The sequence below is a fragment of the Vigna umbellata genome, chromosome 6 (genome assembly GCF_029865625.1).
Source record: "Vigna umbellata cultivar VRB3 chromosome 6, Vumbellata_1.0, whole genome shotgun sequence".
Lineage (NCBI taxonomy): Eukaryota > Viridiplantae > Streptophyta > Magnoliopsida > Fabales > Fabaceae > Vigna > Vigna umbellata.
This window is the reverse complement of record NC_142170.1, coordinates 25,142,895-25,169,328: the sequence shown is the minus strand read 5'-3', so window position 1 is coordinate 25,169,328 and position 26,434 is coordinate 25,142,895. Positions and strand designations below refer to the sequence as shown.

Here is a 26,434-nt window from a genome sequence, read left to right as displayed (position 1 = left end):
TATGACTTAGTATTAATGTTAAAATATTTTTGTTGAAAAAATAAATCTTAGAAGTTGTAATTAGAGGATAGGACTCGTTTGTAAAAGATTGCAATTTTTACTTACCCTTACCTAAAACAAGCTCAAGTTCCGCCGTTTTTTTAGAAAATTGCCAAGCAATCGCGATATTTTAGCAATGAAATACAGAGGAATTTATGAGCAATTTATGAACTAAATTTAAGGCTGCAAACATGCAAAGTAAACAACGGCATATATCATTTACTCTATTATCATTGCAAATATTTTTTGTGCACTGCCACGAATGCAGTTTGCAAAATAGAGTTGAACAATTTATTGACTATACCAATCAATTATGATTTCGACAACAGTTCAATTTTAAATACTCCAATTTTGTGAGAGGATACATATTAATCTGGTTTGTTGAAACATACTACCCGTAATTAAAATTTGTAGGCCAGCACAACAGAAAAGCGAAAGATTAACAAACATGAAACATGTACCAATCAAATACGATGTAAATTATGCTAATCGGGTAACTTAGCAGACTTCAGAGTTTAAACTTCCGTAAGAAACATACTCTAATCTTGTGGAGATACTAAAACCTTTAGGAGATAAATGAACACTATTGAGGCAACTGGTGGCAAATCCCTTCAAATATGGAAGGCAATGAAAGTGACATGCATGATTCTGCATGGCAGGTTTGCTTTTAGGGGAATTCACAGACCTATACAAGCAAAACAATGAATCAGAATTTAATGAGGGGGAGCAGGGGGATTTGACAGAAACCTAGAATTTGAGAGTTCAGGTATTCAGAGTTCAAATTACATTAAATTTTGAAGCAAAAAAAAAAACAACTTTGGTAGCCACTACAACGTTTCGAATATCATGAACCCTTTTTATACAGAAAGATAACAGTCTAGAGATAAACAAGTTTCCACGTCAACGTGAACATTCTAATTAATATGGACAAACAAAAGCAAACTTCATTGGTACTTTGCAGTGCATTTCGATTATTTGCCTTTCGGTACTAGTGCTCATATGGATGAAAAATAGTAAGCTGAATGATTTTTATCATCTTAAATAGGAAGGAAATTAAGTACATGTGGTCTAGGTTTTAAAGTTCCCTTTTGGGAATCAACTTGCTTCTACAATGGCCAAGTCAAATTTCCAAATGTTTTCGGCGACACGTTTCATGCATTGCAGATTTTTATGCAAAAAGCTTGCTTCAATCTTCTTAATCCGAATGATATCAAACATCATCATTGCAATCTGATTAAACAAGAAAGATCAGTATATTACACCTTAATTCCCGATGGTCCCTACAATGCATGACCACAACAGGCTAGAAAATTAGGGAGCAAAAATGAAATATTGTAATTATGGCTATTTATTATACAAAATTCAGCAGAACTATCACGTAAGACAGATATACAGAATACTCCCAAGTGTGCAGTTAATTAGTAATTGTAGAAGGCATATAATAAAATCATTTCTAAAATAGTCTTTATCTCTATCTTTTCATCAACAATTTATCGCACATTGATTATTTTCATAAGAACAAAGACGCACAAGATGCTCGAAATGGTTCATCTATATAAAGAGAACAAAAACCTCCAGTGTAAACAAAATAATGTTCCGCAACATGACACACAGACGCACAAAAATGTGCTCAAAATAATGTTAAATAGTTAGTTATAGATGCCTAGAATTTATTACTGGTAAAAACAAAATCTTGTTTCAAGCTGAACATCAAATCATAGAAAGTCCCGGCAATCCCATCTACGCCTCTTGATCTTCAAGTAGTCTGCTTTTGGCCTACAACCAAAAGGAGTAGGTATGGCTTCACTAAATGGTTTAGTTAAATGGGTGCGGGCAAACAAATGATGCAGGGAAGAAACCAATCCACTAATCTTACATACAAGATTAGTAGTTATAGAAACACATGGTCAAGCATCAGACAGACAAAATGCCCGGTGTCAATGAATATGGAGATATTAGATTACGCATGTATCTTGCACGATTTGTCAAATATTAAATCTCGTACAAGAATTGATAGAAAACATACCCGAAAATTAATTGTAGAAAGAACATCATGGAATCCTAGAGATGCTAGCTACCTAATTCAGAAGAAAAATCCAATTGTCAGGAAATCACAATGAATGCAAACTAGTTAACCTAAACAGACGGAGCACTTAGCCCAAATTTTCCCTAGCTCCCTCTAATATTTTTTACCAAAGAAAAAATGTACACATCTTCTGAATTCCTTTAAAATTAATTATCTGATCCACATTGAATATACCAACCAGTTTGAAAAGTAGTAAGATTATTTGGGATTTGGCTCTTATAAGATAGAAAAACAAAAGGTTCATAATTCAAAACGTTTAGTGCATTACTGACTTATATTCAGTTCTTCCATAACTAATTCCAATTCCACGTTTCAAGCTAAAGCATGTAAACACGAAGTGATGGAATCAGAATCAATTCGGGTAGTTATGGAAACACAAACTTGAATCTGTTAAGCATGTAAACATAATATTAACAGATGATTTTCTCATTAATGACCTAAGATCTGATGCTCTTTAAAGTGAACTTAGACGAAATAGTTCGGAGTTATGTCCGTTGACTATACAGAAACACCAACCACCAGGATTATCCATTCAAACTGTCTTTTCGGGATAATAAAAGGCACATACGCATGTACAGCAACAAAATTCAAGTACCAACCGCTACATCCCGGAAGTAATCCATAATTCTTATAACCCACAACTACCAAATTTTCCAGTTTCTTTTAAAGTGCACCTCCCACGGAAAGGACTCCAATTCAAAAGGATAACCCGTTGTGAATCATTTATACTATGTATGGAGTCAACAATGTTACTAAGTCAAAGGCGTTCGAAATTTCATTCGAATACATTGAACATTTTAAAAGTGTTAGTGCAACTGACGATACCTTCGGGAATCCAAGCGGACGTGCGGCTTGAAATTGAAAGCATGGAATTCATGAGCGCAGAAGCAGTGGCCGTGTGGTACGGCATCATCGATACCACACATGAACTCAACTCCACAGGCAACCTTATCGCACAAACGCAACACAGTGGTATTAGCTACTAACACAGTAACAACACAAAGAAGCTTCCATGAAATGCATTGAAGGTGTTCGTTATTACCTGAGAGTGGATTGCGAGAGAGGTCTATTGGACGCTATGCGATACGGAGAACGAGCCGTTTTGGCTTCCGAGGCGACGCGAAACGCCGAACGACCGGCGGAGCATGATCGAAATATTGATCTGGCGGCGGCGGATGACATTTTCGTGATCGGAATCGTTTGATATCGGCGAAGGGTTTGGAAGTCTAAAACCCTATCTCTTGAATGACTGACACTGTACCTGTCAGACCGTCATTAGGCTCGACCCAAAACATGCACGGCCCGACAAAATAAAATATTTTCCTCTTGCACCCTCATAATTTCTATATGCAACATCGTAATTTTTAGAATAACCATTTTATCTAATAAATTTTACTTTTAGTTGATTTGAGATTTTTAACCGCATTAATTTAAAAAACAATTCTGTACAAATAAAAATCAGTATTCTGCATAAATTAATTTTTTTATAAACACAAGTAAACAAAATTAAATAAGACAATAAGAGCAAACTTGTAAAAATTAATTTAAAACAATAATTTTAGTTTAAAATACTTTTATTTCCTTAATTATTTATGCTTTATTTATCTGCAGAGAGAATATGGTATGTTTAGTGTGTAAGGACTGAGAAGAGTTAGTCTTGAGAGTGAGCAGATAATGGGACTGAAAGTATAATAATAAAATAAGTTAATATATATATACTGGATTTAAAGTTCTTTCATTATCTCAGAAACTTGCATCGGTCTTCAAAGCCACTCTCTTCCTTGTCCTCTCTTCTTTGTCTTCTCTCTTCCATTTCTCCTCACTGAGTTGTTGGATTTCTGATCAGGAGGTGCCTAGACGTCCACGGCGTAGAGAGCTCCATAACTAACCGATCAGTTTCTTCGTTATAGCTGGGTAAGTTGTTTTTCCTTTTCTCCGCATGTTCTTGAGCTGGATCATGTGATTTCTACTCGTTGCATGTAACTAGTAGTGTTATTCCTATACTTTTTGTCAAACTCTAGCTCTAAGAGTTGTTGCTATCATCAATTTGGTGGTTTGTAGATTTTGGTTGAGCTCATTGCTGTGTGAGGTATTGTTGGGGCTTTCCGGTGAGCTGTGTTGTGTGACCTTTTAGGTAACGGGAGCTAGAATATTTCTTTAAATTGGTTACAGGAGGTGTATGTATACTGAATTCTGAATTGGTGTACTATTTGGAGTTGTATTTTACGTTTTTGAGTAAATTGTGTGGTATGTGTTGAAATGTGAAATCTATGAACTGTGTTGTGATGTTATGAACTGAGTGGATGAGTTTAATTTACTGTAATTGATTAAGTTGGGAGTGATTAAGGGTGTGAAATCTGTTACAGTATTGTTTAGATAGAAAACATGATGAATTGGTAGTGTTTTCAGTTATTTTGGAGGAAGTGAGATAGTGAATTTGAGAGTTAGGAGTCTAGGGCTCTTGTAGTCTGTTGAGACAGTATAAGGAGGTTAGTTGTGACTATTTAAAGTCATCAAACTGGTCAAAAATAGGTGCAAAGTAGTAGAATTGGATTTAGGTCCCTAAGTTGTGGAAATCGGTGTTTTAGAGTTGAATTTGAGTCTTAATCACTCTAGATTTGTAGTAAGGAGGGTTGAGATCATCTAGATAAGTTTAAATAAGTATAAAACACGAATTAAGAGTGTTAGAAGTTGGGGAAAATGACTAGAAATGGTAAAGGGTGTGTGAGTTGCATAATTCTACAGAATTTGCGTTCTGCAGATTATGCAGACTCGCTGAGCGAATTGTTTCGTACAACGAGTCACCCTGGCGAGATGCTCTCTGTCAGGGCATTCACACAGCGAATTGGTGCGCTATGCGAATGGCTAGAGAGGGTTGCTCTCTGTTTGGTGATTCGCATAGCGAATCTGAGCGCTGTGCGACTGGTGGTTGCCTGGGAAAATGCTAGTTTAATTGGAATAGCAAATTTGGGGCGCTATGCAAGGGTTTAGGGTCTCATAATGTGTAGCAGAATTTTCAGTTTAGCTGAGCGCACAAACTTGGTGCGCTGAGCGAATGTACTTTAGCTGAGCGCACAGGCTTGGTGCGCTGAGCGAATGTAAGTGAGTAAAACCCACTGTTTCTGTTATTCGCACAGCGAGTTTGGTGCGCTGAGCGACTTGCCGAGAACCTATTTTTATTCTTTTTATTCCATTTTTCTGATAACCTTGAGCTATGTTTTTATTAATAGAATGGTGTAAAAGTATCTATGATATTGTATGATCAGTGAGGTTATATGTTTGGATTCAATGTGATAATATTATGGTATTTGGTTGTTCATGTCTTGAGTTAAGTTTTAAAGTGACAGTGTGGTTGATGTTGAAAGGGGAAAATATGGTTATTGGACGTAATTCCATGATCTCAAGGAGAGGATTTATGGTGGTGCCCTCAATATGTTTAGAATTATTTAATTGACCCGTCATAACTCGGCAATCATTCTAAGTTCGGACGAGTCAAGTTTAAAGTGTAACAAGTTATGATGTGTGATCCAGTTTACTTGATATAAGCATGTATGTTGTGTGTTATTGTAATAGTATGATTTCTTGTATATCTAGCCCACCCTTGCTTCTGTGTTTGTCTTCTTGTGTATTGTTTTCTCTTTTGCGATGATCACCTTAATGGTGGGAGCTTAGGGATGCAATCTTTTCAGTTGGCTAAATGGGAAGTTAGATGAGAAGTTTGAAGTGTAGGTTGTTTGGTCCTTCAGGTGAAGAATTTTATTCTTTGCAAATCTATAGTTTGTTGTATCATTATATATGTAATGTTCATTTTAGTAGTTTCATATTACTAAATTGGAATGTTACGTAGTGAAGAGAAAATGGTAATGGAAAGAAAGAAAAAGATGTCGACCACAGGATTCCTATAAAACAATGAATTAAATAAAATTTTAAAATATTAAACGTTAGATTTCATCACTTATCTAGTCATGTTGTCTTTTTTTTTATTTAACTTAGTTAAAGAAAATAAATCTAGCACCATTCACATCAATAAGTTTAGTATAAACAACAATGATCAAATGTTTATTACATTTTTTTAGTTTATTAGAGTTAAGGTTGTGTTCATATTTTATATTTTATGAGATAAGACTTCTTTTGTATGGAAAACTACAAATATAATACATTTAATTTTTATCCTTTTTTATTTTTTTTAGTTTTACCCTCTTAATTATTATATTTTAAATTTAAATAATTATTCATGATAAAAAATTATTTTTTCAATTTTAACTTTTAGTAACTATATTTTAGTAATTACTTTTTCAAATTTAAATAATTACGCTTAATATTACTTATAATATTTTTTATTTCAAAAACTAAAATATATATTATGTATAATTATATATTTATAATTATATACATGTTTTATTTTTCTAATTTCATTCTTTTAATTATTATTTTTAAAATTTAAATAATTTATACATTCTTAAAGAATACTTACACATAAGCATGACAATAAATATCAGTGAAATTATTTAAATTTGAATTACAAAAAATTATATTTTTTTTATTTAATAAAAACTTGTAACTAAGTGAGTCAGTGGGTCAATCTGTTTAACTCACCAATCTATGTTGGGTCAGACTGAGTTCGAATTTTTGAGTTGAGTTGGCTCACTAAATGGCCAACATGTAGTGGGTCAGGCCGGGTTAGGCAGGATGGCTCGTTTTGAGATCACAAAATATTATATAATATAAATACACTTTTGTTTCAACAGTGAATTATCATATGTTTTTGGGTTTGATGATTTTATTATTATTTTAAAAAAAACATTAATAGATTAAGAGAGAGAAAATATGTGTATAATTAATATTAATTTCGATTTCTAAAAGATGTAAAAATTTTAAACACATGTAATAAATAAATCATTCAATTAAAGATTAAAAAGTAAAAATAAGGTAAGTATTTATGTAAAACCCCATAAACTAATATTTTAGAAGTGATGATAGTTTAAAAATAGTGAGACTCGATTATTTTAATATTAAATAATTTTGTTATAAACCAATTTCATTATTTTAAAACACATCATCTCTCTAGAAACTACTTTTTTTTAGAGTTCTCTACCTTCTCTCTAAATGTTCTTGCTCCTAAGTCATCTATTTGATGATCAGGAGACGCCTAGACCATCACCGTCTCAAGACCTACAAATCCAACCGATCAATTTCTCTTTTAGAGCAAGTAAGTTTCTACTTATTTCTTACATCTTTGCTTCGGTCAATGATTATGCATAAAAACTATTATGTATGTATCGTTTAACTCTCTTTTCTTGTTCATGGTGAATTTAGAGTTCTAAGAACTCTGTCTGTTTCCAATTTGGTACCTCGTAGGTTCGTTTAGAAATTTCTTGCTTTTGTGGGTTAAGTTGTTATGTTGAGGTAAGAGAAGCTAGACCTTGTCTTAGTTATGTTTATAGTGTAAATTTATAAATTTTAGACGTTTTAGTAAAAATTGGTGTGTTTCGGTAAATTTGACGTATGTTAAATTGGTGTTTTGATCATATGGTGTTGTTGTAATTGTTATGAGGATGTGTTTGTTGTTGTATACTGTTTTAATTATGTGTGATGAGGATATTTTATGGTTTGAAACATAATTCAAGTGGTTGTGAGAGTATTGGTCAAGTTACTTAGACTTTAAGCTTAAAAGAAGGGGGTTTGGGTAGTGAAATTTAGAAATAGGTATGGGGATGCTATGAGATCTGTTTTGGTACTATCATGAGGTAATTTAGAACTTATTAGAAGGGATTATATGGTTAAAAACTGTGTGAAATAAAAAGCGTAGTTTATAGGGGTTGTTTTCAAGTGTTTTTGGTGTACAAAAAAAGGGGTTGAGTAATGAAATGATGAGGTAAGTAGTTTGCACTGTTTTGGAAGGTTAGAGGTATGTTATCACACTTATTAGGACTTCTTTAGGTGCTTAAACTAGTAAAATCTATTATGAAATGGAAAATGGCTTCATATGTTGAGATTTTCGCTTAATTTAGAGGTTCTAAGGGGTGAAAATGAGAAGTAGGATAGTTGGGAGTATTCCGTAGTTTTGGAGTGCACTAGCAAGTGCAATTGGACTTGTTTATGTAGGTTGCAAACTGGTTTGATGGTTTAAAAGAGTAGAAATGAAATTATGTATCTTGTAGAAGTGAAAAATGGGTTTTCAAGTGTCAATTTGAGTTACAACAGGATTCTCTAAGTTTTCTAAAGTTCTGGAGGGTCCTAAGGGTCTTTAGAAGTTGAGGGTAGGGTCTCCAAAGTTCAATTCGAAGTGGTTTAGTTGTTGTCATACCGCTGGGCGACACTAGACTACACTGCAACATTTTTTGGGAGTTTTCAAGGTTTTGGATGTTTGTTTTGGACGTTCTTTAGGTTGTTTTGTGGGGTTTTAGACCCTTCTAGAGCTATTGGTGAGGGTTTTAGAGTTGTTTTCCTTACCTAAATATGAGTATCAAGATGCCATGAATAAATTGTGTTATTGGGTGATTTTTGATGACTTGTATGGTTGTTTCTATTTCTTTAATGTATGATCAGTAGTATCATGTATTGGTGTACTATGTGAATGTGAAGTGATATCAATAGTTTCAAAGTTATGAAGGTTAGTTCCAAGGTGGAACTTCTTGTTGGGAATCCAAGTGCGAGTACAAGTCACACATTGGATAGAAATGAGAAAGTAGAACAGTATTTAAAGGTGAAAGACTCATTAACCCATTACCTTAAGGTTTTAGGTAAAGAGTGGTGTTGATCCCTTATATACTTGGCTCATATGTGATTGGTGTTTGTGTAACCCACATGGAACCTCCTCCTTGGTAGACCCAACACTTCTTAGTGTGGTTTCAAGTGTGTTAGAATGAATGCAAGTAGCTCAGTCTTGGGGGTTATCCTGAAACTCTAATGGTCTTTCATTCTCAAGTAGAGAAGATTGACACATGTGGTGAGAGTAGCAGGATTTCTTAGTCTTGGGTGCTTTTAGTATGATCGAAGGCGTGGAATAGACTAACCTTGTGAGTATGGTAGGGTGAAACCCATTGGCAATGGCTTTGCAAAGCAATAGACACTAGTGCAAAAACAGCGTATAATGTCACGCGTTCAACGTCCAACCATTGAATACCCAACGTTAAAAATGACCGATGGCATTTTTGTAAGTAAATGTAATTATTAGATGTCGTTTAAAATTGTAATTCAACGTCAATTTGTTATATTGGGTAAATTTTGCAAAAATGTTTGGAGCGAAGGCGAAAATGTATTTACGTATGACGTCGAATTTCCTAAAAGTAGACGTCAAAAGGATATAAAACGTCGAATGCCCTAGCGTTAGACATTAAAAGGTTAGTGAATTCAATAAAAATTTGAGCAGGAGATTGAAAATTCGTTCACTTTATCTTAACGCACGATACCCTCTTCTCTGCTCAAACTTTTCTGGAACGAAATTTGACGACCATCACATGTAATCTTTCTTTCATTTGGTACAAATGCATGTTAATTAACTACTTTATGTATGATTTTCGTTTGTGTTGATCGATTATTTTCGTGTTCTTGCCCTTCATAGGTGCATTTTGCTTTCTCTCTCACTGATGGTAACACTTTATTTCGATGAACCCACCTTTTGAAGGTTAGTTTTCGTTTTCATTTTGAAGAACTTATTTGTTGAAATTATTTGTTAGTTTTTTTTGTTGAACTTGTTTGTTGTTGTTGTTTGGTTGAACCTGTTTGTTGTTGTTGTTGTTTGATTGAACTTGTTTGTTGTTTGTTATTGTTATTTGTTATTGTTGTTTGTTGTCGATACTACACTACACGTACATAGTTCACGCTTTATAAAATAACAAAAACTGAAATTTGTTGTTTTTCTACTTTTCAGGTCTCGTAGAGTTGTAAAAAATGATCGCAATTAATTTTAAAAACAAAAAAAAATTGATTAGCGTCGAATATTGACAAAATTTGACGTTAATTTGCTTTACTGTGAACGTCGAATTGTTCTATGTTCGACGTCAATTTAACGTCTTCCGATATGACGTCGACCTCGAATTCGAATTGTTCTATTTACGGTGTTTTTGTACTAGTGAGAGGCTACCATAAGTGCACAACCTGTCATAGCTGGACAATCATTCTAAGTCTGGACAATCCATTCATAATAGTCTATTGCATAAAGTGTTTGGGTATTCTGTTGTAATATGTTTGCTTTATGTATAATATTTAAATAGGTATAGGTATATATATATATATATATATATATATATATATATATATATATATATATCATTAATTGTTTTGAATCTAGCTTACCCTTACTTGTGTGTTGTTTGTCTTTATGTATGTTTTTTTTTTGCGATGATCACCTTAATGGTGTGAGTTTAGGGAGACATTCTTTACAGTTGCTCCAATGAGATGTGAGAATGAAACAGTTGAGACGTCAGATAATTCTACAAGTGTAGACTTTGTCTTTCATAAATTTGTTTTTTTAGTAGTATTTTGGTATAAAAAATTAGAGGTTACAATTTCAACCATAATTACATTAAAAAAAACATGTTAGAAACAATTTATTGTTTTATTGTTTAATACATTAAATAAATAAAATGATTTTAAAAATATCGAAAAAAATATTATATTTTTCATTCAATTTACCCAGATAATTATCAATGACAAAAAAAATTATTTGCCAACATGTCACCCATCACCTATCAAACAACTTACATAAATTATTATTAAAAAAAAAACAATGTGCAAAATTATCAATGCTAATAGAAATTAAAAGGTACATTTTTTAACAGAAAGAGATTAAGAAAGAAAGTTATAAGTGATGTAATGGAAAAAGGAAATGAAAAATAGAACGAGATTAGGAATATAAAAATGATTAAGAAAAGTGAAAATAAAAATGAAATAGAAGAAAAAGAATATGTTTGGAAACATTATCAAATGTGCGTTTAGACAATAAAACCCCCTACAGAAATAGAATAATGAAACAGAAGTTCAACTCATTGAAAACGCATTCGGGAACAAAATATCAGTCAGTGTCATTTTAGAAAATATTTATTTTAAATGCAACATCAATAAATAGTCAATATATTTGTTTACATCTCAAGTTTTTTATTTCACAAAATATTTATTTTGAATACAACATCAATAAATAGTCAATATATGTGTTTTCATCTCAAGTTTTTTTATTCACAGCTGGTACCATAAATGTAAGGAAACACACTAATTTATCTCAAACTTAATAGTTAAACTCTACTGTAATTCATACTGTAAAGGAGGTTAGGCAAAAGATGATAAAATGCTTAATACCTCTCATTTTATTACTTTTTCAATTTGAAAAAATAATAAGAATGAAAAAAGAGTTTTGTTGTAAATATAAATATTTTTAATTTATTAAATTATTATGTAGAAACATTTTAATAATAAGATTAATATAGATTTTGTAAGAGTTTTAATAAACTTACTATGTAAAACGTTGAAATTTTTGACTGATTAAAAAAATTTAATTTTCTTTGATTGATTAAATATATTTTTAAAGTATATAAAATAATTATTTAATTTTGTTGTGAAAAAAATTTATATAGACTTGAATCAAAACTAAACAAAACATCAATTTAAGAGTTTAAAATAATGAATGATTTATGAATTTTTTTTATTACATGTAGTTTATTTTTTGTTTTTTTAATGTATAAACTTATATTTTATCAATTATTTATTTTTCTTGAATTATCAATATATATAGTTATTGTAAAAAAAACTTTAGTGAATTTTATTAAAATTAATTCAATATTGTCACATATGCTTCTTATGTGTTTGAGAATTTATTACAAATATATTACGTATTACTTTAATAAATGATATAAAAGAATTTTTTAAAAATTAATAAAATTAATAAATATTATAATTAATAACGATTATATTTAATAACATAATAATAAGTATGATATAAAAATATTTCTTTAAATATAATAAACTTACATTATGTTATTTTATATAATAAAATATATAATTTTAAATGTGTAAATGATAAATTAATAATGTTGAATATTTCATTAATATTTATATTCAAGTTATGATTTATATATAGTAATAACAAAAAAAGAGTTTTTAAATATGAAATGAATTTTTAAAATATTATAATAATATATTTAAAATATAATAACTAAAAATATAAGTTAAAATAACTATATTAGGAAAAAAATAATATATGTATATATAAATATATATATATATATATATATATATATATATATATTACATAATGGAAAAATCATTAATTTTTATATTAATTATACTAAAAGTTTGTAATTTTTTAATAGATTATTAATTTCAAATATCACTATTAAACTTTTCGTATTATACTAATATATATTAGTTACAAGTTAAGCTTTTACTTACAAAATCTATGAAAGAAAGTAAAAAAATCCAACTAAGTTAGCATTTGGAGACTAACTCCACGAAAATCTTGTCCCAATCACTTTTAGATAGGATTTTTGGAACTAGGACTTTAAAATATTCCTGAATTGAATGAGAGAAAAATATAACCTATTTTAAATTTGTTCAGAAACACTTGTATTTGTATTGAGTGCATGTTTTTATAATTTCTATGTAGTGAAAATCTCTCTCCAACCACCTAACCTGTTTTCACCAAATTCGAGCAATGAGGAAACTCTTCCAACATTGAATTATATTTATTGCAAATGCAAATTAGCGACGCTGTCATGCAGAGACAATAGCATTACCATTGCATTATACCTGAATAGATAGATATCTAAAACAGAAAATTAATGATTGAAACTTTCATATACAATGAGCCTACACTTATGAGTTTCACTGTTTAAAGTACAAAACAATACCATTAAGTCAAGTAGCAAAGCAGAGACAATAGCATTACCATTGCATTATACCTGTCCAAAAACATTCATCGGCATAAGACGTTATGAATTTTTTTCAGGCGTCAATTACACAAGGATGACCAACAATATTAAAAAAAGTTTACAAATAAAAATATCTCAGCACCACTAGACTTCGGCTTTCAAATCAGTCGACACAACCAGATTGCTCGTATAAGAATATGCTCAATAATAAATGGAAAATAAAGTGTCGTGTGCTAAGATTCTCTGAATCATTTTATCCAAACGAAGGAATGATTTTAAGCAATTTCTTCTACATTTAGACAGTGTCATACATTGCAACTAACTACTTGGACACTTAAAAAGAAAAAAAAAACATCACCGCTGTGGATCTGCACCCATCATTCTTCCCTATAATCTGGATTCTCCTTCAAAATTACAAAACCTTCAAGAATTGGCGATAGGGGAAGGTATCTGAAGAAAAAATAAATGTTAGTATTAGAGAGAACATAAGCGTAGCGTGTTTAAAAATTTGAAGGCATAAGGTGCATTACTTTTCTGTTGCCAGCTCTGCCCTGTCCCCAGCAGCCAGGAGAACAGGGGTAGAGTGGGTCTGAAAGCCAGTAATTGTTTTAGGACGACCGGCTTGTCCAACAACATCTACTGCTTGGCCAACACGAACTGGCACTGATAAAGGCTTCAAGTTCTCATCCACAGTCAGCAACATCCTTGGCTGTTGCAACAAATTACAGAACGTGACTGAGAATAGCTTAAAATGGCAAAAGGAAGAGTCTGACTGGAAAGAGAAAACGACACTAAAACAAACCTGCATTGCCAAAACGAGGAAGTACAGAACATAGTGATATTTCCCCAACACAATAGCTTTCATATCTAGGCATGCATGTAACATGGTAATTAGTCCGGCAAGTGCTGTCCTGTAAAAATGATACAGAATGTTGATTAGAAAATGTTATAATAAAGTTGTATAAGTCATTCTGAAGAAACCAACAGTCAGAAAGAATATGTTTACTTACGGTGATAGTAGGAAACGATCAGAATGATATGGATTAAGTGTTAATAAACCCTTTCCCAAATGCACAAGACCTTGGGCAATCCGCACCTGTAAGTAAAAGAAAAAGGGTGACCATATATAAACAGTGGAAATAGAAAATAAGGAGGGAAACTTAGAGAAAGCTTACACAAAATAGAAGGCTAGTATCCTTGTAGTAATAACTTGAAAGATTTCGAAGCATGCCAGCAATTCGGGCATTGTTCGTTCCAGCACCTATTAGACCCAAGGAAATTACTGCCGCCTAAAGCATATAAATTGTTTTAGCTACAAATAAGCAATGGTATTTATAGACTCAAATGTTCAAAGAGACTTGACATCTCACCATAGCTACTTCTGAATCCGTATCATGGCTCAGTCTACTTAAGGTATCCATAACATTGACCTGTAATGTTTCAGTAAAAATTTAGCAAAAGTTATCGAAAGTGACGTTTCACACCCATACAATTATATAATAGTTTGAACTACAAGTCATGTTTTTCAGAGCACGGCTAATTTGTTTCACTTTCACACTGTTAAAAGTTAACGTTGCAAAGTGCACTTTTTACCTTTGGATTTGATATGCAAAGTAGACCAAGTGCCAGAGGAACTGCTCTACGAATATTCTGCTCTCCATACTGTAGAAGATGTTCTAATGATCGAATTGCCATCTCAAGTCCCAGTTCTTCGGCCATGGCTACCATAGCAATTCCAAGCACTGCAGGACCTTGGTGAGTTTCACCTTTATCAAGATGTTGTGAACAATGACCTAAGAGATTCTGGACCTACAAGAACCAGAAAATACAAACATAAAAACATGTATACACAATTATGAACATATAAAGGTACCGCAGAAGTTGTTTTTAAAAACTTCATAACATTTTACCTTGAGGACATTTCCAGTTCCAGCATAGGCACATGACAGAAGCGTCATATCACAATACTTTCTAATTTTCTCATTAAAAGTCTTTGAAACTTCGGCAGTTGCCTCAACACTGTCCTGCAGTAACAAAAAAGCACAAATGAAGAGTGAGTATTATACCTTAACAACTTTGACCTCACCCAATAACAGAACCCGCTTAATATCAATTGTTATTCAGAAACTAAGAAATAAGATTATTCAGGTTATAAGAAAATAAACTCCAATTCAAGAAATAAAGACAAGAGACTGCCGACCAACAGATTACCTGCTTCCCAAGATATAGAAGACCAAGGCCAAGAGGTAAGAGTCGGGTAAGGGGCTCTCCTAACTCTGACTCACTCCTGTCCATTAGTGTGTATATAATTGCTTGGGCAATTTCCTCATTGCAAGAACCCACAAAGATCAAGCCCAGAGAAATAGCAGTGAAAGCAAGCACATCAAGTGATGCTTTAGAATCATTCAGTACACCTGTCAATTTCTCACGTAACTGAAATAAGCAAAAACAAATTAAAAACTTACACATTTGCATATAGAGTGTATCTCAAAAAATATTATTACAAGATTTTCCAAAATATAGAGAAAAACATATCACCTGCTCATTCTGGGAACCAGCATATGCAATACCCAAACCCATTATAGCACCAATCCTGATTGATGTGTCTTCTTTATCTGTATAATCACCAAGAAGTGCCATTGCCTGAAAAGGAATCAAATTAGATCTAAAATATAAATTAAGTTAAGTGGAATACTGTCATATGCAGAAATCATAAGGATAAAAGAAACTCACAGGATCACAGTCGTTCTTGATACTACAATTGACAATTCCGACTCCCAATAATGCACCAGCAATGACATGATTATCATTACTATGGAAGTACTTGTCAAGTTGAGCAAGTCCAGAGTCAACGTCCCACAGCAAAATCATACCCTGACACAATACACTAGTGTTGTAAACGAAATTTACAAGATCCAAACCCATAAAAGTGACTCCATAAGAAAACGCATACCAGACTAGCTGCAGCACTAGTCTTCCCATGCTCCTTATTTTTGAAAAGCCAATTTCCAGAAGAAGCACTACTTGAAGAATCTGAAGGAACAGTCATTAATTTATCCTGCACAATGAGAATGGGAAGTGAGGGAAATAGAATATTGAAGAATAGAAGACATCATTAACCCAAATCACAAATAGAACATATAGAATATTAAAATATAAAAAATAGTATACCTGACCAAAGCCAGCATTTACAAATGCATTAACAAAAGTTGCAGCAAGGTTCTGTCTAGCTGAATCAACACTTGCACCAGCACTAGCCCGGCCATCAAGTAAGTGTGCCTAGGAGAAATCAATCAGAGTGAATCATAAGTTGACAGCTAACCAACACAATGGCACACTTGAGATAGAAACTAGCACATCTAGAACCTTTTGTTTCTGGTACATGGACTAGAAAACTATCAGAGATGTCTCTGTTAGTACAAAAACGATTTCAACGAAAAGAAGTCCAGTATAAGAATAATATTTTTTTTTCTGAATGAAATACAATTAAGTATCAGAAGAGGCAGATGCTACTTTAGCCAGAAAGCAACCACACAAAAAAATAACCCAAATCATTTTTGACACATCATTGATGATCAATATATAAATTATTTCAGTTAATAGTCTAAACTCTTTTAAAGTACATTTCCAAATTTGACTGGCAAAAACCAGCACATCAAAAACAATTGGTCCATTAATAAATTAGTAAGAAAATCTCATGTGTTATATATTAGTGGAAAATGATTAAATAAACTATGTACAAAAGCACTACATATAAATCTGAAAGGGCAATTCAGTAGCAAGGAAACATTTCAATTACTCAATATATATGAAACCAGAATTCACTGATACAAAATACACATAACTATCGACAAAATTTCCTCGATACGACAAGCAACCGTAACAAAAGCTTCAAAAACTAATGTATATTAAAAAGGACCATGCCTTACTATTTCATGAATTTGAACCAAAATTTAGCAGGTAAAAATAAGATATCATAGCATTAGATGTAAATTTATACATGCACAGGATGTTATATCTGGTACAGAATTCCTTATAGCAGAATATCACCAAAATTACACCTTGTATATATCCTCAGGGGACTTGGGCTCTGTAACTTCAATATCACGAGCAAGGGTGAGATATCCTTCACTTAACTTAGAATTGTTGATGATATCCTGAAACATTTCTCTGTCATCATCTGCAGCCATCTCCTCATCAAGCTCAAAAGTAATTCCCTGCAGATAAATAATAATCAACAATAAATATTTCACATGACGATCAAAAAGGAGCCCCCAAAAGAATTTGATAGCGGAATATATGACCTTTTAGAGTTGACAAACAAGTTATGCCAAATAACATCACTGTTATAAAACTTACGGGTCACAGCTGCCTCACAAAGAAAAATGAACCAAGATAATTTCACAAAGTAATAAACAGAATGCAGGACTTACATGACGTGCAAGCATGTAACAGAATTGCTTCTTTCGCAGCACATCATTACAAGAGATGAAAACGTCCCTCACATGCTGTCACAGCACTGCAACTAATTAGTTTCAAACCACAGTAATAGATACAAAACATAAATATTTCCTGACTCATACACACACACACACACTATGAGAATTGAATGCAAACTCCAGTGTTAAACGAGACACTGTTAAGAATTTCATATCTACCTGCAACTAATTAGTTTCAAACCACAGTAATAGATACAAAAGATAAATATTTCCTGACTCATACACACACACACACTATGAGAATTGAATGCAAACTCCAGTGTTAAACGAGACACTGTTAAGAATTTCATATCTACACCTGCATGTTATCCATGAACAATGCAATTTGGAGTGCATTTGGATATTCTTCAAATTGTTTATAAATTGAATAAGCAATGTCCAAAACTAGCATATCGTCTGGCCCTGGGAGGTATCTGCAAAATTACATACAAATAAAAGAATATCAATCTACAGGATAACATGTTTGTCAGAAAAAGAGGGTTAATTTACCCCAGACAACATATAAAAGGAAAAGGCAAAACAACATCACATTTATATGCACAATGCTAAGTCAAAATAGAGTCCTCCTCCAAAAATCTTTATATTACAAGCCAGAATACACCCATAAACCTCTGCATTATTATAAAATAAAACATCACTCTCAAATTTCAACAACAAACTTAAAAGCTTCGGAACCTATGTAACTATAAAAAAAATAATTGTCAGTAAAACCAGACTCCCAATCCACAGTATCCTCAGCACAACTGTAGTAAGAGATCCAAATAAACTTAAGCAAACAGCAGTTCTCATTCCCAAAGTATGGGAACACTCAATCACTTATAGAAGAGACCAGGATGATAAATTAAGACTGTTTAGTTAATAAAGAATTTAGGCATAGGAATTTAGAAATGAATATAGAGATATCATAGAAATAGAAAACGAAATGAAAAAGCATAAATCGCAAAACAAAAAATACAATCAAACCATAAAAGATACAAACGTTCATATGCCATGAGAAATCAAACCAAATGAAAAATAATTGTCAGTAAAACCAGACTCCCAATCCACAGTATCCTCAGCACAGCTGTAGTAAGAGATCCAACTACAACTAAAGCAAACAGCAGTTCTCATTCCCAAAGTATGGGAACACTCAATCACTTATAGAAGAGACCAGGATGATAAACTAAGACTGTTTAGTTAATAAAGAATTTAGGCATAGGAATTTAGAAATGAATATAGAGACATCATAGAAATAGAAAACCAAATGAAAAAGCATAAATTGAAAAACAAAAATACAATCAAACCATAAAAGATACAAACGTACATATGCCATGATAAATTCTTACTCCCTCCAGTTCTTATTATAAGACCTTCTAGAAACTCTATATGGTCCTTTTCGTAAGGCACTTTATACTTCCAATGATACATTTAACTTTTTATTACTTATTCATCCTTATTAAATGTTTTAGGTATGTATTTTTGGGTTTGTCTGCAACGATGAGAGCTTATAATTCACGTACTTTCCAATGAAATATTACTTGGACCATTTTCAATTCCTAAAGATTGTGCCATTTTCTGCTTAAACTTCCATTCATTTATAGGTGGTCACTCAACTAACTATCCAGTTCTCGTTCATGTAAGCTTTGATAAGCTATTTTCTCACAAAACATTCTCATTCACATATCATTCCACTCTTGCTTTGAAAAATCTGATTACAGAATTAGAATTTCCAATCTAGTGGGAGAAGTTATAAAGAGAACTTATCAATTCCTGATTAACAATCTCAATGTCTATTCAGATGATTTTGGTTCTGTAAAAAACAAAAAATCTCAATGTCTCAATGCCTTAGTAAAAATATCGGAATAAACATATGGTTGATCGTTAGGCTTCCCATGCACGACTCTCTTACGCTATAAAATCTCTGTACATCACCCAGTGTTCCAAGCAAAATGTGCAATTATTATGAAAATTAATGTTTTTTAATTCATATACAAAACTTAAACGTTGATTATTAAGGGTGAAATAGGCAAGCCAGTACTATTTAAAAAAAAATCTATCAAAATTAACTAACTTGCCTATTTTTTTACCCCGTAATTTGGTTAATGGTGCCTTATAATAATGACAGGAGGGAGTGTTTTTCTCTATAATAACTTGCCTATTATGAACTCAATTGAATTTTCTCTATATAAACCAAGCCCTGTTTGCATTACCTTGCTGAACTGGTGAGATATAGGCAAGTTCTTTTAAAATTTGTTTTGTCAACATGTGCACTCAACATGCCAAGGTCTTCAACCTAACATTAAAATGCAATACAAAAAGAGATTTAGTTTACGGGAAAAAGTAGCTAAGCTAGGCAACAGCCTAAAAGGATCAGGCATAATACCTCCATCAAAAGATCCACAGCTTCAGGTTCAGCATTATGCTGCAGGAAATTTAAAATTAATTAAAATAAACAAATAAATAAACAATATTCTTCCATTAACATATCTAATTGTATCTATATTCCATAGAGTCTACAATTTTTTGAATAAAATGAATGCATCACACTGTACCTTCATGTGAAAAGCAACTATTTGTTGCACGAGTTCCATGAGATCATCTATAGGAGTCTCTTCACTCTGTAAAAGCATTTCATATCAAACAGAAACAGAAAACAATTAGATAAATTTTAATAGTTCACACCAGTCATCTTAAACACAGATCATGGGGAGCCAAGGGATGATAAACTACTTCATTGTACAAACATCTAGACTACGGTTGACGGCATATAAAGTAAATTATTAAATGAAATAGAGAAGGTGATTCATGCTAACTCATTGGACTAATTTAAATATCAAAATTTAAAGTAGCCAAATATTCAACCTGCCGTTTGGCATATTCTTGTGCAATCTCTCCGGCCAGATTCCTGATAAAAATACATAAATAGTAAGATTAATGATAACTCCTCAGTCAGACTTCAATCACTAGAATTGTAACTTTTCTAGTAATTATCTTCGATAATGATAACAAAAAGTCCCAAACATTATTCTCACCTAACATACTCATGGCCCCAGGAACCAATATCGCCCTCTGAACCTAGTAATCTATACTTGAGGCTTTCCTGACAGAGCCATAGGAAATAATCAATACAAAAACCGATTTATAAAGGCCCAAAAAGGCATCTAAATGAAAGGACACCACCATGCTGGAACACAACCAAACCAAGACAATCACGAAATATATTTTCAATTCCTAACAAAGCAAACTAACTTACTCGTTCTCCTTCGGCAGACATTGTGAGCGCCAAAACCGACAATATATCTGCAAGGTACTTCTGCATTGAGGAACGACAACTAGGTTAACCAACACTACAAAAACCATACTACTACTATCCCGTACTAAGGTAGCACCATATCCATAACAGTACCTTCAAATCAGACTCCGCCATAGTTTCATAATACGTCTTAAGAGTTCCATAATGCGGGCGAAGAAACTTCAAGGGTTTAGGAACGGAAGTCATAGAGCTCGTGGAAGTTCGAATTTCTTGCCTACAACAAAACCACGCATTTGAATTCTAAATACGCAATCAATTCTTCTTAATAAAAAAAAAGGTAAAAATCCCCTTCCAAATAAAAATTTGTTCTTTAGAGCATATTACTAGGTTTACCTCATGCTCTCGAGTGCAACCTTTTGCAATCCCGGGTCGGCATCTTGAACCCTCTCCACGTAAAGGTCTAGCTGCTGCTTCAACGCCAAATCCTCGTCGGACTGCACAAATTGCCACATCGATTTTCATTTCTAACTTACAAGAAATAGCCTAACAGGCATGAGAGTTAAGAAAGTAGTGGAATTTTGATGCATGGCTTTTGAACTTACTAGATCTTCGTTCTCGACCTTCTTCTTTGAAACGGCGTCGTCTTTGGCCGCACTGGTGCTGGCGCTGGTGCCGGCGCGGTTAGGATCGGGCGCCATCGAAGAAATTGGAAACCCTAAAAATGACTGAGGAAGGAAAGGGGGTTGAACTTCGACGGAAAAGAGATGAAAATCTCGCGTGCGGAGTGTTGTGGTGCCACAAAATTAAGGAAAGTAGCACTTTGGAGCATATAACAATCGAAGGTTTCTTGCTGCCGAGGATTTTGTCATATTAATGGGCCTTCACCCATTCCGCAAAGGCCCAGCAAGAAACTCATCGATTTCTTAAAAAATTCGACACAGTGTAATTCATTATTTTTTATTATTTTATTAGTATTATTTTCTAATAATAAAGAAAATACCAAAGAAAATTTTTGAGGGGAAACGTAATTAGCATAAATTTGGGGTTGGTTAATGTTGTAAATAAGTGCATAATGCATATTAAATTATGGATCATTCATTAGCACAAGGATTTTTTCTCAAAGTAATTTAACAATATTTAATTGGATTATGTTATTTTAAATTTAAGGTTTAATACCTATTTTGGTCCCTCGGTTTATAGGGTGTGTTCAAAGTTGTCCTTCCTTTTTTTAAAAGTTCACAACCGTCCTATATTTTGCAAAAACGGTTCACGTTAGTCCTTTTTCCTTACGGCGTTAAAAAAATTAACGGCAGAGTTGTCTACGTGGCGAAACCTGAATGAGCTGTACAATTTCTTATTACGTGGCATTGCTTTGCATTTCCCGTACTCTTCTGCAGCTTCCTCCTTCTCCTCCTCTGAAAACCTCTATCTAGTGGAAAAACTTTCTCTCTCCACTTCCTCAAACTCCACCATTTCTTCCTACCTTTGCGCCTTCACCCTGCACCTCACCTCGTCGGAACAAAACTGTCTTTTAAAAGGAAATTATTTACTTAATTTTCAAATTTAGTTAAGAGGTATTAGGAGACAAACATGTGAAAGAGAAGAGGCACAAGGAAGGGTTGAGGGAGGAGAGAGACATAAACGCAGGCAGAGCTGCAATTGCAGAGTGGAAGCGGTCCTCCCCGACTTTCCTTTTTTGTTAATCTGATATAGTTTCAGTTCATCTCAATGGCACACAATTAAAGCGAGGTTGAGATTGAATTTAAATTTGGAAAAGGGAACTTGTGTCACTGTATATTTTCAGATCTTGTAATATTGTATTTCCTCAGATCTTGTGCCACTGTATATTTCCAGATCTTGTAATACTCTTCTCTTTCTCGTATAGGAGTAAAGATTGTATTGATTGAAATTGTTTTGATGCTCTCACCAACATGGCTACCTACACCACACTCATCTACCACGCCCTGGGTGCGATGGGAGTGAACGTGAACGAGTGGGTGGTGATCATGCGGAAGGGCAGGGAGATGGGGCACAGTGTAGTAGTGGAGAGAGCGGAGGCGCACGGGGAGGCGGCGATGTTGGTTTACGGCAAGGGTGATACATTGGGATTGGAAGATAGTGAGGTTTTTTATCCCAGTAAAACAAAATTGAGTAAACAAATAAAAATCGGTTAAATTATTTCTGAACTGAAGCTACATATAAAGCTTAAAAAACGAAGTTCATTTCTCTTATCTCAGAACCTCAACGTTGAACACAGAAAGGGGAAAAGGGGATTAGGGTTTGGGAAGCAGCATGCGATTGAAGAAGATGAAGAAGTGTGATAAAGCTTTTGAGTGAAAAGGGGACTGCCATGTGCCAGTGTCTTATTGGCTGAGCTTGCCAACTAATTGGACAGGTTATTTAGTTTTTGCCAGGAGAGCATCTGCCGTTAGTTTTTTAACGCTGTAAGCAAAAAAGATCCACTTAAACTGTTTTTGCAAAATATAGGACGGTTGTAAAACTTTTGAAAAAAGGAGGACAACTTTGAACACACCCTACAAACCGAGGAACCAAAATAGGTATTAAACCTAATTTTAATCAGACAATTAGCATGGTTTACTTAGATAAGTAATTATATTATTTTATATAATTATGGTTATACTACTTTTTTTATTATAATTTATTTAATTTAATTTATGTAATATCTTTATTTGAGTAATTTGCAAAGTGTTTTATTGTAGTCAACTCATTACAACAAGAAGTATTTTCTACTCTTTTCTTTTGTTTATAGTGAATCAAGTTATTATTGGTTAATCCTCTCAACCAGGACTTAGAATTTTTTTTTTACACTAAGTAACTCTCAACTTTTGTGAGTATTTTTTTATTGCGCAAGAAAACTATATCAACTTGATTTACAAATGTGATCACTTATCAAGAAAAACGAATTTTGTTAAAGGATCATTTATAAATATATGATCTAATATTTATTTTTCATTTTTATGAATTTGGCATGTAATCTTTGTTGTGTAAAGTGTTGATGATTTTCTTTTTATTTTGAGTTTATTGCATAAGACTATACATCTCCTTCTATTGCCACGATGGTTCGAGCTTGTGTTTTTTTTAAGGCTTAAATGCTTACTTCGTCCACATGTTCAGAGGTGAATTTCTGTTTAGTACTCGGTTTTAAAAATGAAGACATTGGGTCCCTATGTTATGAAAATTGTATGAATAAGATCTTGTTCGTTAAGTTGACAGCAACGACGTTAACTTCATGCTTATGTGACATACTTTTTCTCTTCTCTCCTCTACTGCCCAGTTTTTTCTCTCTCCTGTTTAGTTTTTTCTCTGTTATAGTTGGAAGAATAAGTACGAAGGAGTGACATAGGGAAAAATGAAAAAAAAAAAGGAATTAAACTTCATCTACTTTTACAATGCAAATATTCACACACGTATAGACTATAAATCTATGGGTAGCATCTGAATTCCTAGCTTTGTTATATTCAACATCATTGGTTGTCCAATCAAAACACGAGAAGAAAGGTGACACTAAGCAAAGTGCTACATGAAAACTCATATTACATTGTAAGAAAGAAAATACAACAGTTGTCCAAGGCTACAGAAAACTTACCGAGCTTTCAATTAAGCTTCCCTCTCTTCTATGTCAGCAAGTTCTTATCAAAGTGACTCTACTTCAGCAGTTGTTAGCACTACCTACAAAACAAACTTATCTAGGTAAGATGTAACAAAACATTCACCAAAGACAAAAGGCGTTCTTTACAAAAGATCCTCAATGCAAACCTTTTCCTGAGCACCATTACCGGAGCGCCATGACAGCCTCGGAAGAGTAAACAATTTGAACATGGAAACTATCCTTAATGTTCTTCAAGTCAACAGATGTTAGTGAGACCTAAAGCAAGCTATGTCGGGTGGTTAAATTGAAATGCAATCAAACACTCCTAATGAATTTCTGATTATTGGTTGTTTTCCCCTTTTCCACCAAGATGAACCAAAGAGATTTAGTAGTTCCAGGTTTTGTCATAGAAGGCGTTCCATTCTAAAGAGATTCTACACCAGGTGTAGGAAATCGATAATGATTAAGGATGACCTTTGCTTCGCAAGGAACATCATCCATTAAAGAGACCTGCAAGAAGTGGAGATAAATCCATATCAGAGGAAAAGTGGAAAACAATTATGATAGCTGCAAAATGTGAATTATCCTGATACACGAACAACGCCAAATTAGATATAAATTAAATCTCTGCTTACATCACCATTTGCACCATTTTTCATTACCAAGACAAATATTAAAAGCCCGTTTTGCCTCGATTCCTTTTTCTTAAACCATGTGAGCATAGCACGTCGGCCGACACTAGAATAATACAAGGAGGGTTCCGAACATAAATAAACACATAAATTAAACGGGAAATGTAACATCCCAATTATATAGGAATTATATAATATAAGACGTCATCAAGTATAATACGATAAAGCAGTTAGGACAAGTGATTAGGGCAATAAAATTACATTTATCCTTCCAAAAGAGCTAGGAAATTAAAACTTGAATTACAAAAGAGTAGAGTATTTCAAAAGAATAAAAGTAGGTAAATCTATAAGCTCCTAGGCTACTCAACAGCATTGGCACCCTCCAGCTCCTACTCCACAGATGCCTCATCTCCCTCTGCTCACATCCAAGTGGATGATCATCGCAAAAGAAAACACAGACAAAGAAGGCACAAACACAAATAAGCAAGGGTGAGCTAGTTATATAAAAATCATACAACCCATATCAATTTAACATTTATATAAGCATGTAACAATCAAGTATTTCAAGCATGCAAGGATCATAACACAATACAAACTAGGACCGAATGCATTATCCTGATACCAATGACCGACCACATGATTTGACCATCCGGACTAGTATGAAATGTCAAGTTCCAGGGGTTTGTGCACCCGGGTGATGTAGTAACTGGAAAACCATCAGTTGCCACCCGAGGTTAGTCCGTTATAACTCACCCAAGAACCTATGGGCTAGGACCTCCTGCTATTCTCACCACATGACTCATCACTCTCTACTTGAGCATGGATGATCATTAGAATGTCAGGATAAACCCCATAAGGACACTCCGCCCATTCATACGGTCAATCACAACAACCACAGGGCACCACCATGTCACCTCCCTTGAGGATCATGGAATTACGTCCATCAACCATACTTATAACCAACCATGACCCATATGAAACCATATACATATAACTTTCACTTTTACATTGCATACAAACATATACATAACCTCAACAATATACATTAACTCAATCATCACAAGTTATAAAAGTAATAGCTCCATAAATTTAATCTAAATTTCTCAATACCAGAATCTTTATAATTTATTTCAAATACCTAAACTCCTATACAATATATGTTATAATAATATTAAGTGACGTAATACCCTCCAAGCATTTATAAAACACCAAAAATTAATTTAATATTACGTATATATAATATGTATATATATAGCCACTGCATGCACCAATTTACATATATAATATAATATATAATATGTTACGTATATAATATGTTACATATATTTAATATATATACTATGTCACGCATATATATAACATATATATTAATATGTTACGTATATATACAATATATATATATATATATATATATATTTATATATTTATATATTTATATATTTATATATTTATATATTTATATATGATTCTT

The 26,434-nt window shown here is 33.0% G+C and overlaps 2 protein-coding genes across 7 annotated transcripts; both read right to left on the bottom strand.

Annotated features, from left to right (window-relative positions):
• Positions 1-350: 350 nt before the first annotated feature.
• Positions 351-3,381, bottom strand: LOC148197045 (protein NUCLEAR FUSION DEFECTIVE 6, mitochondrial-like). 6 transcript variants are annotated; one of them, XM_088093735.1, is made up of 4 exons: positions 3,168-3,381; positions 2,951-3,072; positions 2,066-2,117; positions 351-724 (listed from the first exon to the last, which is right to left on the bottom strand). In XM_088093735.1, exons 1-3 carry the CDS (start codon positions 3,305-3,307, stop codon positions 2,110-2,112), a joined length of 270 nt encoding a protein of 89 aa, XP_087949861.1. In that variant the 5' UTR covers positions 3,308-3,381; the 3' UTR covers positions 351-724; positions 2,066-2,109. The 6 variants fall into 6 exon arrangements, with proteins under 6 accessions (XP_087949861.1, XP_087949859.1, XP_087949862.1 ...); XM_088093736.1 differs by lacking the exon at positions 351-724 and adding an exon at positions 801-1,269; XM_088093734.1 differs by lacking the exon at positions 351-724 and adding an exon at positions 1,574-1,815.
• A 9,595-nt stretch (positions 3,382-12,976) lies between these two features.
• RPN1A (26S proteasome regulatory subunit S2 1A) lies at positions 12,977-21,540 on the bottom strand. The gene is made up of 25 exons (XM_088092862.1): positions 21,324-21,540; positions 21,115-21,215; positions 20,875-20,995; positions 20,722-20,781; positions 20,501-20,568; positions 20,331-20,373; positions 20,021-20,086; positions 19,852-19,890; positions 19,679-19,761; positions 17,788-17,902; positions 17,424-17,498; positions 17,052-17,207; positions 16,162-16,269; positions 15,944-16,048; positions 15,724-15,864; positions 15,529-15,633; positions 15,202-15,423; positions 14,901-15,014; positions 14,584-14,799; positions 14,361-14,420; positions 14,166-14,279; positions 14,001-14,086; positions 13,793-13,901; positions 13,521-13,699; positions 12,977-13,440 (listed from the first exon to the last, which is right to left on the bottom strand). Exons 1-25 carry the CDS (start codon positions 21,417-21,419, stop codon positions 13,368-13,370), a joined length of 2,655 nt encoding a protein of 884 aa, XP_087948988.1. The 5' UTR covers positions 21,420-21,540; the 3' UTR covers positions 12,977-13,367.
• Between the last annotated feature and the right edge of the window lie 4,894 nt (positions 21,541-26,434).

Coding starts and splice junctions, on each gene's coding strand:
- LOC148197045 (XM_088093732.1), bottom strand. CDS start 3,307: ATGTCATCCGCCGCCGCCAGATCAATATTTCGATCATGCTCCGCCGGT. Junction 3,073..3,167: donor CTCTCGCAATCCACTCTCAG/GTAATAACGAAC, acceptor TTGTGCGATAAG/GTTGCCTGTGGAGTTGAGTT. Junction 1,816..2,950: donor GTCCGCTTGGATTCCCGAAG/GTATCGTCAGTT, acceptor TTTTGGTTGTAG/GCCAAAAGCAGACTACTTGA.
- RPN1A (XM_088092862.1), bottom strand. CDS start 21,419: ATGGCGCCCGATCCTAACCGCGCCGGCACCAGCGCCAGCACCAGTGCG. Junction 20,374..20,500: donor TGGGGCCATGAGTATGTTAG/GTGAGAATAATG, acceptor TATTTTTATCAG/GAATCTGGCCGGAGAGATTG. Junction 14,087..14,165: donor ATACTAGCCTTCTATTTTGT/GTAAGCTTTCTC, acceptor TTTTACTTACAG/GTGCGGATTGCCCAAGGTCT.